General features: G+C 45.4%; 1 protein-coding gene across 1 annotated transcript in view; it reads right to left on the bottom strand.

The window, feature by feature from the left end:
- The window catches only part of LOC126336045 (neuroligin-2-like), a 119854-nt gene that overhangs the window by 92335 nt on the left and 15503 nt on the right, over nt 1–12016 (bottom strand). Inside the window, exon 2 of the mRNA XM_049999525.1 lies at nt 8152–8349. Coding sequence (XP_049855482.1) covers nt 8152–8349 — 198 coding nt within the window. The remainder of the gene's footprint in view (nt 1–8151; nt 8350–12016) is intronic.

The raw sequence follows: 12016 nt of genomic DNA, 5'->3' as shown, positions 1-12016 counted from the left end.
GAAGTCAGTATCGTGCGTCCAGGCACACAGCTTTGGTGGGCGGCAATAATGGTATCGAGCAGCTTAGAGAGACGGATATTAATTGCTCGAGCGACAAGTTTATAATCAAAGTTAAGGAGAGTAATAGGACGGAGGGAATCAATTGCAGGTCGACCTGTGGATTTCGGGAGGAGGACCATTCTGCCTTCCTGAAAAGGAGCAGGAAGTGAGACTCCCCGCATCACTTCATTTACCATTGACGTTAAGGTGTCACCAATGAGCGGCCAAAATTGAACATAGAACTCCTTAGGAATACCATCTAATCCAGGCGACTTGCGGGACTGCGATCCTGCAACAACATCATATATGTCATCCTTCTGAAAGGGACGCAGAAAGGCGTCGTTTAATTGAGGAGTGACGACGCGAGGCAGCAAGGAGGTAAAGTCGTCAAGAGAGGTTTCCGCCGGGACATGAGTATCGTACAGATCAGTAAAATAGGTGTAAACGAAGTCAGAAATGTCACGGTGAGAGGTGAACACGCGGCCGTCAGCGGTTGTGAGGGAGGCAAGGCACCCACGTTTCCGGCGCGACCGTAAACGGACTAGATGGTAGAGTGACGTCAGTTCTTCTTGTAGAAGGGAACGTGGTTGAGACCTCGTCCGCAGGCCCTCCATTTGAATGCGTTTGAGCTGCAGCAATTTGGCTTTGATGCGCTGTATATCAGTAACCCGGAGGGGAGCATGCGTAGCACTATCGTACAGTTGACGTAAGACAGAATAGTAAAATTCTTGCGTTCGTCGATCTTCTGCCACCTTCGCAGCCCCAAAACGCATGAGAGCCCTACGGATGTGAGGTTTTGCATACAGTGTCCACCATGCCACGATAGACGGGTACCGGTCCATAGTACGAGAACAACGTGTCCAAATGTCCTCCAGGACGATACCAAGGGAGGTATCTTGCAAATACGCGATATTGAGCATCCAAGGAGGACGAAACAATTTTACCGGTTGTCGCTCGTAATTAAACGTAACGGCTACAGCGCAATGATCAGTAAAACAGGCTGGTATCACACCAACAGCCAGAAGTTGCCCACACAAGGAATCGGAAAGGTAAAAGCGATCGAGGCGACTGCTAGACGTGGGAGTAAAGTAGGTATGTCGCACAAGTGTAGGATAGCGAGAAACCCACACGTCACGCAGGTGCAAGGAGCGCACAAGGTCGTCGAGTTCTTTACTGAAATTAAAATTAGGAGACTGATTTACCGGCCGTAGAACACAATTGAAGTCCCCACCTAAAATTATCTTTGTCGGGGATTTACGAAGCAGGTAAATGACTTCTTCTTTATAGAAACTCGAGCGTGCGGTAGTACAACCCGAACCAGAAGGGGCATAAAGAAGGAGTAAACTGAGATCATAAAACGTGCACCCGATCCCCCTTCCACTGTCAAGTACTTCGAAATTCATCAACGGAATGCCTTCTCTATAAAACAAGGCAGTGCCCGTAGAAAGTTCGGAAGCGACATTAAAAAACGTCGAGAACCCAGGAATGGAAAACTGGTCGAATAGGACTTCCTGTAAAAAAACAACATCTGCCCCAGACTGATAGATAAACTGTCGCAAAGCGGCGAGCCGAAGCTCAGAACATATTCTGTTAATATTCAGAGTAAGAAATGTATATGCTTGCATGGAACTTCAACCTACAAAGAAAAACAAAGATCGGTAGAGAGCCGTCAGCTGACGGAGCAGCATACAAGTAATCATACCAGAAACAAGCGCTGAACCACAGAGAGAAAAACTACGAAACAGAACCCTCATCTTCCCACTGCTTTTTCTTCGGCCGTGACGCGGCTCTCCGTGGCTGTTTACGGATTCGACTGCGGCTCCGCGGTGCCGACGCTGCAGCGTTCGGCTGCGTAGGAGCATCGTGTAGACATTCCGTGTCAGATTGCGAGAGAGAGGCCTCTACATCCCACTCGTCCGCAGACATGGGTTCACGGTGGGACAGTTGGTGAATAACAACGGGATCCACTGGCTCTGGAGAATCAATCAGTTGTTTGATGGGAGGAGGCTGTGACCCAGAGGGGGCGACAGAAATTCCAGAAGGGGGATGCGAAACAGAGTCAATAGGAGAAGTGTCAGAGAGCACCGGAGAAGACACGTGGCAACCAGAAGCAGGTTCCGTCACGGGCGTCTCCGAAGAGGCTGCCGCGGTAGCAGGAACAACGTCAGATAAGGTGTCAGGAAGCTTCTGCAAAGGCGTGATAGCACCTGTGGCTTCCTCATCCACGATTTCCGACTGAGAAAGAGAGTCCTTTACCGGAGGCCCATCGGAAGGGCGAGCCAATAAGGAAGATTCATCAGCCGCATCATCTTGTGTTCGCCGACGCTTGTTGTGAGAAATCAGCGCGGGAACATCGGAATTATGGGCAGCAACATCCCTACTCAAGGACAAGGGGGAAAATCACGGCCGTTGTCGGGTAACGGATCACTGCGTCCCTCAGTAACAGTGAGCGATTCAGTCCGAGATCCTTGCGGGAGAAGATCAGCTAAAGTCAATTTTTTACGCTGTTCGTATGTAGGTTTTAATACCACCACACGCCGCGGACAATTAGTACGGAAATGACCAGTTTCATTACAATAATAACATGTTCCTTCCTGGCCACTGTACGTGATATGGACCCTATAACCACATACCTGTAGGTGAGAAGGAATAGGTTTTTTGACCACCATTTCCACCGACCGAATACCACTATATACCTGTAAGCGGTGCTGAGCAGACCAGCGTTCCTTTCGAATATGGCGTACGTCCCCATAAGGAAGCAAAACGGACTTCAGAAAAGAGTCGTCAACCTCGGGTGGAAGGTTAAATACCCGAACATTCGTATATACCACTTCTGCATTTGCCAAGAGAACCATACTAGGGAACCATCACGGTGCGTAAAGGGTACCTGAGAACCATGACGAGAAAGTAGCCTATCAACCTGGAGCGGGTCAAGAAACTTAACAAAAAACACATATAATTCGCTGTCGAAATATGCGGTATGCACCTGATCAGTAGTGACCTTAACTGTATCGACTAACCAGTCATGTATCTCCAAAGAACCGGGCTGGACGTGACGCGTGGATTTGTCAAAGGTAAAACTGACTGTACCTGTACGCGGAACTTTCGTGGGAACCATGGTGGACATCACGGCGAGAGACGACGCCGCGACAGGAAGGGCCGCACGAACACCAAACACCAGCCGACAACCAGCGATGCGACGCGCACGGAGACCAACACGGCACTAAACTGACAGGAGGAAAACACGCTGCGCTACGGTAGAGGCGGAACTAAGAGCACGACCTAGTCGACCGACGCGCGAAGCGAGAATGAAGCGCTAGACCACCGCGGCCGGCGATAAGGTCATCAGTCCCTAATCTTACACACTACTTAACCTAAATTATCCTAAGGACAAACACACAGACCCATGCCCGAGGGAGGACTCGAACCTCCGCCGGAACCAGCCGCACAGTCCATGAGTGCAGCCTCCCAGACCGCTCGGCTAATCTTGAGCGGCTCACAGTTTTATTCTGCCAGGAAGTTTCATATCAGCGCACAGTCCGCTTCAGACTGAAAATCTCATTTTGGTATTAAATTATTGTTCCACAGCACGTGGTCGCTTCCCGTGCTCTGGGAATAGACATAGACTTGAGCCGTGGATCCACCGACGTTTTTTAATTTGGATCCCTAAGTCTGGCTTATTTTGATTCATTGACGTACCATCATTTACCAGTTTATTAGTTAAGCTTGATGGCAGAAGTTGGGTTCAATGTTCCCAACAACGTATTTCTTATGTGTAAATTACGTGTAACATGAGGAAGATGTTTCTAGTGCCTCGAAACCTCTTGAGAATCTGAAAATAAACAGATTAAATACAGCTGAAGCGGCTACTTAATCTCGAAGATGGCTAGTCACAGCTGTGGTTGCCCCATCTACAAGATTTAACGCATTAATATAGACATAACATTTACACCAGAGTATGCACCGATGATTAAAAGTGAGATGAATAATGGTTTGTTCATTAATAGCTCTCTTTGGTTTTTAATACGATTTTTTAAATACTTCTATATATGTGGTATCACCAGAGCATAATACTAAGGTGCTTCTGTGGCTGTTCACACTTGTTCGGCAACCTATCATTAGTGTTCGTCTGAAAAATGAATACACTTCCCTTAGTGTTGGCCAGCGTACATCTTGAAGGTGTGGGAACAGATGACGTGTCTTCATAGGAAGAAGATACTGCTCGGCTCTGGTCCAATAGTACGATACAGGCATAGCAGCAAATGTCTCCAGCAGAAGAAAATGCAGGGAAACCTTCTACATCTACGCTTAGAGGAAAAACATAAACCTTTCTGCTGGGCACCAGGACATGTGGAATTATGTGGAAACGAGTAAACAATTCAAACTTCTGGAGAAGCTTACGGAGAACACAATGTGCCGTTCCCCTGCAGAGTGTCGGCTTTCTATTGAGGCCGGGAGATATGCATAAGTGGGAGGAACAATGGATAGCAGTGATGAATCATGAGTTGCGATCAGTGAGTCCAACTATCCGACTGTGGCCATCTCGGACCGATCGCTACGACTGGTCAGCGTGACCCAGAACTGCCCGAAAATAGGGAAACTACCAGTTTGCTTTTGTTCTACATGTCCCGAGATGATTTTAAAGCAGAGTTTGATACAATAAAATTTATTGTTACAGCCAATGGCTACAATCTCTTCCACAGGAAACGAAAACGGAAAATTATACCCCTCCTCTATGCCCCACCTGCTTCCACATACACTGTCTGCAAAAAATAGTGTACAATACCGTTTCTAGGTGAGGTATCACAGATTGTTGCCAAAGCACTGAAATCCTGCAAGTGTAGGCTTTCCTATTATCTCAGGAAAACGACAGCCCGTGTATTTTAAATAGCACATATAAGATCCAGTTATTAGCCAACAGTGGGATATAAAAAATCACCTGTTCTGATTCTGACAAATTTTACAGTGGTCAGTCAGGCAGAGACATCGCAACTAGGCTGGCTGAACATGAACGCAGCTGGAGGTTCCAGAATTCAGACTCTGCATTTTCTAAGCATGTACTGAGTGAATGTCACAATTACCAGACAGTGTCCTGCGTACTTCACATAGTAAACAAGGGCCTTAAACGCAACCTGCTAGAAGCCCTCGAAATTAACAAACATCTTGCTCACAGTAATGATCTAATCCTAAATGACCAGACACAGCTCAACACTTCCATTCTCCTAAACTTAATATAATCATCTCTTTTGATCATTACTTGCCACACTGTCTCTTCCTACATATTCCCATTTTCTTGTATTCATAAAGTTCTTTTGTTTTGTTAAAATTGTCTTTGTATTCCGTATATACTGTAGTTTCAATACTTAAGTCTTTCTTTTAATTGGTACTTGTATTACTGTCCATTTTTAACACACCTTGTGGTTGTCTCATCAAATATTGTTCATATTTTAGTTTGCTCATTTGTTTAACGCAAACTGTTTCACATTCCGTGGGTTGAACAGCACCAGGAGATGAGGTAGAGGCGGAAGTAAAGCTGTGACAACGGGGCGTGAGTCGTGCTTGGGTAGCTCAGATGGTAGAGCACTTGCCCGTGAAAGGCAAAGGTCCCCAGTGCGAGTCTCGGTCCGGCACTCTGTTTTAATCTGCAGGAAGTTTCAGCACCAGGATGATATTGCGGCTCTCTCCTGGCCACCAGAGTCCCCGGTCTTAGACTTAGTCGAAAATATGTTCGACCATCTCGATCGGGTTGTTCGCGCTGTGGGTCCTCAAAACGAGAAACCTAGAACACCTGGCCACAGCACTAGTCTCGGCATGGCTCCACATCCCTGTCGGTAGCTGCCACTCACTCTCTTCCTCAACATCTCGCAGCGGTTCGCGTTTCAAAATGTACCTATATACGTTTTCGACGGTGGTCAGACTTATATGGCAGGACAGAGCAGTTCACGTTATTGAATTTCTCTGCATGTAGTAATTGCTATAATTGAACCTTAATAATATTTTAGTATTTGTGTGAGTATTTGCATATCCATGCTGTCTAAATTATTTTTGTGCATTCATCGTTGATAAGTTTTTACTTTATTACCACTTTTATCCGCACACATTCCAGAAAATACGGACACTGAAGAATTTCTAATGAACGTGATGAAGCGCGCCAAAAGGCGTCGTTGAAAGCTAACGTCACGAGCCACAAATACTTTGAACAAGCTTAATTTTACCGTCACAACTGATTTAGAACTGCATTATTTCAATACAGTATCACAATTGTCACCAGCATGTCATCCGCTCCTGTACTGCATAAGATTTTTTAAGCTGTTTGCGCCGTTTTACGTGCGTACAGTGTGGAAGCAAATGATAAGCTGCTGACAATTGTTATACTGTATTACAACGCCTCTAACCATCTGAAGATGGGCAGAACATCTCGACGTTGACGTTACAAACAAAATGAAGCTTCTGGAAGTAACTTATTTGATGATGAAAGTACAATGAAATGAACACCCTTAGTTGATTAGAGGCGTTGACTTACGTCAATGGGGACAGATGGAGATGTGTGCCTTGACCGGGAATCGAACCTGGGATTTTCTGCTTACATGGCAGACACTCTATCCATCTGAGCCTCTGACGACGCAGAGGATAGTGCGACTTCAGGGATTTATCTCTGTCACGCCTCCCGCAAAACCCACATTCTCAACTTATTCTCCCGCACCACATTCATAGTGCCCCCGCCCATTATACTCATTACTCGCGGCGCGTTGCCGATTCCCGTAAGAGTTCAGGCACTGTTTGTGTATTCGAACAGATGAAGAAGATGGTCAAGTGGCCGGTGAGCCTTAGCTATATATTTTACTAAGATGGTATCTGTTCTTTCGGACATGTCCGAAAGAACAGATACCATCGGTGACCATGCAGCTCGTTAGAATGAAATTACAATGAAATGAACACCCTTAGCTGTTTACAGTATATATATATAGTTAAGGCTCACCGGCCACTTGACCATCTTCTTCTTCAGTGCGAATGCACAAACAGAGCCCGAACTCTTACGGGAATCGGCAACGCACCGCGAGTAATGAGTATAATGGGCGGGGGCACTGGGAATGTAGTGCGTGAGAATACGTTGAGTATGTGGGTTTCGCGGGAGGCGTGACAGAGATAAATCCCTGTAGTCGCACTGTCCTCTGTGTCCTCGGTGGCTCAGATGAATAGAGCGTCTGGCATGTAAGCGGGAGATCCCGGGTTCGAGTCCCGGTCGGGGCACACATTACCATCGGTGACCATGCAGCTCTTTAGAATGAAATTACAATGAAAAGAACACTCTTAGCTGGTTACAGGCGTTGACATACGCCAACGTATGTCAACGCCTGTAACCAGCTAAGAGTGTTCTTTTCATTGTAATTTCATTCTAAAGAGCTGCATCGCCACCGATGGTACCTGTTACGAAGAAACAGATCCCATTTTAGTATATATATTATTTGGGGATGGCCGCGTTGGCTCTCAATGACCAGTAAACGCAAAACTGTACTTGTTATAGCGGAGCCAAGCTAGCCCCTGAGGGTCGGCAACCCATTATACACCGAAGACGACGAGGTTGTCTATTCCCAAGGCGTATCAAAAGTACAATGGTAAACACCGCCTATTTACATACAAGATAAAGGAAACAGACATTCGGAGCACTACCTCCCGCAGGGGGAGCTCGAGACACGACCTGCAGGAAGTATCACTATGCCAAAACCCTATTGGCTGGAGACAGCTATTTAGGGGCTAGAACCAGCCCCGAAGTTCAGTTCACTCCGGATGGCTACCTCGTGTACTGCGACCATTGAAGATAACGTCTTCGTCTCTGAATTGGACTGTTTCTAGTGTTTGTGTGTCTGTGTGTTTTACCACGAACCTTTATGGAAAATTAGAAGTGAACTTCCGTTTGCGTCAATTAGGAGACTTTTACTGGCATAATTACTGTTACCTACCATTTGTTGTCCTGTAATCAACCTTGCGAACTTACATCAATAAATGTTGTGTTTGTGAAAAATTGCGAATCGCGAATCCCAACAAAACTTATTATAACAATCATCATCATCACTACCATCATCAGCACTACCATCATCAGCACCAGCTCACCGTCGGGCACGGCGCTGGACGTCATGAGCAGGTGGACGCAGGCTGCGCCCGTGCCGTGCCCCACCAGCGTCACGTTGGTGGGGTCACCGCCGAAGACGGCGATGTTCTCCTGGATCCAATGCAGCGCCGCGATCTGGTCCATCAGCCCGTAGTTGGCCGGCGACCGCAGGTACACGTCCGTATTGGCGTTCAGGAAGCCTGTAGTGTAACAACCAAACAGGCACGTGTAAAGTACTACATGATCCAAAGGAAACGATTGTAAAAGAGACATTCACCAAAGCTGATAAGACTCTTCCTCCGTAACCAAATGGATTATTATTCATGCAGTTATCTCGTCTCTGCAACTACAACTAAATGAAAGTGTTTCACTTCTTTTGTATATGAAGCATCTTCAGTGGCCTGTAACAAACGTTTGTTTTTATGTATATAATAAATATATTACAAGTAGTTAAAAGTACATTAAAATTTCACGTTTTCTACTGTTGTTCTCTTGTTATACAGGTTCGAAACAACTTTGGCTGCACAATTATCGTGAGTTTGAACTTTCGTTTGGTGTAACATGAGATTTCTAATGATGTTAATTCATGTTTGACTTCTGGGTGTGTATTTATTCTATCTTCATACCCCAGATGACTCATTTTTGGCGTTTTTTTGATGAAATTTCTTTCAACACTTCAAGTGTACTTGTGACCGTGTATTGAATTTGTGTTTCTCTGCTCTGTGTAGTGTTACCAACTGTCACTGTGCGTTTTATATTTTTGTTTGTGTTGCGTATGTGTGGTTTGATATTTGTTCATTCGTTATGTGTGCGTATGTGTCTTGTGTGTGTTGTTGTATGTGAGTACGTTATTCTTCGAATGAGTGAATTTTTTGCTTTGGGCGCACGCGTGCGTCTGTGTGTGTGTGTGTGTGTGTGTGTGTGAGAGAGAGAGAGAGAGAGAGAGAGAGAGAGAGAGAGAGTGAGAGAGAGAGAGAGAGAGACAGAGACAGAAACAGAGACAGGAGGGTGGAGGGAGGGGGAAATTAATTAATTATTTAGGCTGGTTATATTCTACACTTCTATTTGTTGTTGTTTTAGTGGTAACATAATCAGCGAGTTATTGCTTATATTGATTTGGTTATTAATTAATTTGGCTCTCATCCCAAGGGCTCTTGGTAGATGAAACATTTTCTGTGAGGCAAATGATGTCGCAACTGGAAATATTTGGGACAGAATAGGCAGAGAAACTTCCTGAGCCCGCCGTTGTGGCCGAGCGGTTCCAGGCGCTTCAGTCCTGAACCGCGCAACTGCTGCCGTCGCAAGTTCGAATACCGCCTCGGGCTGAACTATTAAAATAATGGATGAGAAGATTCTCTTAGGAATCTAAGGAGAGCGAATGATTAGGAAAACACTGACAAGATGAAGGAAGAGTATGATAGGACATGTTTTAGGGCATCAAGGAATAACCTCCATGCTACCGGAGGGATTTGTAAAGCGTAAATATTGTGGACGATGACAGAGTTTGGAACACAGCCAGCAAATAACTGAGGATGTGGGGTGCAAACCCTACTCTGAGATGAAGCAATTCATGGTGAGCCCCATCGAACCAGTCAGAGAAACAGCTATGAGAGGTATTCTAGCTTCGTAGCGTGAAATGAAAGTTTTACATAATTAACTGTTAATAGCTCATTAATGATATTAATTAGAAAAACAGATTGAAATAAGTGGTAGCAAAGAAGGCTTACAAGAAATGTGGGTGCGTAGCCCTGAGCGAGAACTCATTATTCTCACGTACAGCACGGGCATTATAATAAATCAACAGAATATTCTTCGATATCATGTCGTGTTACTCAGCAGTAAACATCAGAGATTTGACATATAGTTTCTGGGTTCATGTTTCACTGTATTAATCGTACTTCTGGAATAAAAAATGGTTCATATGGCTCTCAGCACTATGGCACTCAACTTCTGAGGTCATCAGTCACCTAGAACTTAGAACTACTTAAACCCAACTAACCTAAGGACATGACACACATCCATGCCCGAGGCAGGATTCGAACCTGCGACCGTAGCGGTCTCGCGGTTCCAGACTGTAGCGCCTAGAACCGCACAGCCACTCCGGCCGGCTTGTGGAATATGTTACGACTCTGTTAATCTCTGCAACTGCCAAGCATATTGCTACATTTAAACATTTACGTGTATAGTGAATATTGCTTATTTATTTATTTATATTTATGTTGTGAATATTCCTTACATACATGCACACACACACACACACACACACACACACACACACACACACACACACACACACACCACTATCACACGCACACACATTTATATTCCACAGTATACAAACTGTAGGTTCTGATCAAAAATCGTGCAAATGCCTCTGAGCACTATGGGACTTAACATCTATGGTCTTCAGTCCCCTAGAACGTAACACTACTTAAACCTAACTAACCTAAGGACATCACACAATACCCAGTCATCACGAGGCAGAGAAAATCCCTGACAGGTTCTGATCGATGAGAGGATACGGAACAAAAAAGATCTAATGAACTTGTGTCCGGAAATGCTTGGCTTCGATGCTAGAGACCACTTAGTCAATCATACATAATTACTGAGACTGCTGTCTGATACGCACTGTACCATGCAGCCATACTTACAGCAAGTGTTGAAAATGGTTTCCATGTGCCTATGTGATCAACGCATGCGTGAAGGCGCCGTGGCATGTTCTGTCTTACACGTTCACATCAACCAGGGCGCATCCGAACAGTGTCAAAGGCAGCATGGATGCGCTGATCCATTGTCTCCATATCTGGAATAGGTTCTGCATACACGATATTTTTTAGATTGCCCCACAATCAGAAATCGCACGGGATGAGATCCGGTGAAATAGAAGGCCGTGAATTGGACCCCCTCATCCGATCAATGGAACGGAAAGACACGACTGAGATGCGTTCGGGCCTTAACAGTGAAGTGGACTAGATCACCACCTTGTAGCCACCACATATCCCTTCGAATTACCAGTGGCACTTCCCCTAGCAGGGAAGGCCAATCACCCGGAAGAAACGCCGATTGTTCCGGATTGTTAGTAGATGTGGAAGGAAGACTGGTCAAAAAATACTGTCTCCAATATTCCCGGCCCTCACATTCCGGCTGTACTGCTGCTAACTATTCGCTGTCACAAGGACTTCTACATACCATCCCACAGATGACTGTTATGAAGGTGTGAGTTACCACTCCGCGTAAAGGTGGCCGCATCTGTGACTAGGGTGTATGACACATGGTCCAAGCGGGGGTTCGAGTCCTCCAACGAGCATGGGTGTGTGTGTTTGTCCTTAGGATAATTTAGGTTAAGTAGTGTGTAAGCTTAGGGACTGATGACCTTAGCAGTTAAGTCCCATATGATTACACAAATATTTTTTGTATGACACAAATCTCGGAATCGTGGTTTCCTGGTGAAGAAACCAGTTCAAAATTTCTCCTGGTGTGGTCACTTTGCCACTAGTAAGCCATGAACAAGCTGTAAGTGATAAGGGTAATAACAATTGTCATGGAGAATGTTCCACACAGTTGTCTGGTTGTTGTGACGTACCAGCTACATGGTACTGACATGGCAGTTTCCTTCGACAGCGTTAATCACATTTTCCCCCAAGTCTGGTGTACAAATATTTTGGGTATGTCCTTCATGATTTCCTGCTTCCTGAAACGACCTTATTCATACAAACGGCGAAACACTGATACAAACGTTTAACGCTGTGGTTGTTGTCGGCGGGGATAGGTATCCTGATACAACCTTAGTGCTCGCCATTTGGCTTTCCAAAGTAAACACCATCTCGGCAGGCTCATGAGTTGAATATGGAACCATTATGCACAACG

This window comes from Schistocerca gregaria, chromosome 2 (genome assembly GCF_023897955.1).
Source record: "Schistocerca gregaria isolate iqSchGreg1 chromosome 2, iqSchGreg1.2, whole genome shotgun sequence".
Taxonomy (NCBI): domain Eukaryota; kingdom Metazoa; phylum Arthropoda; class Insecta; order Orthoptera; family Acrididae; genus Schistocerca; species Schistocerca gregaria.
The sequence above is the reverse complement of the archived record's forward strand: the minus strand, read 5'-3'. Positions and strand labels throughout refer to the sequence as shown.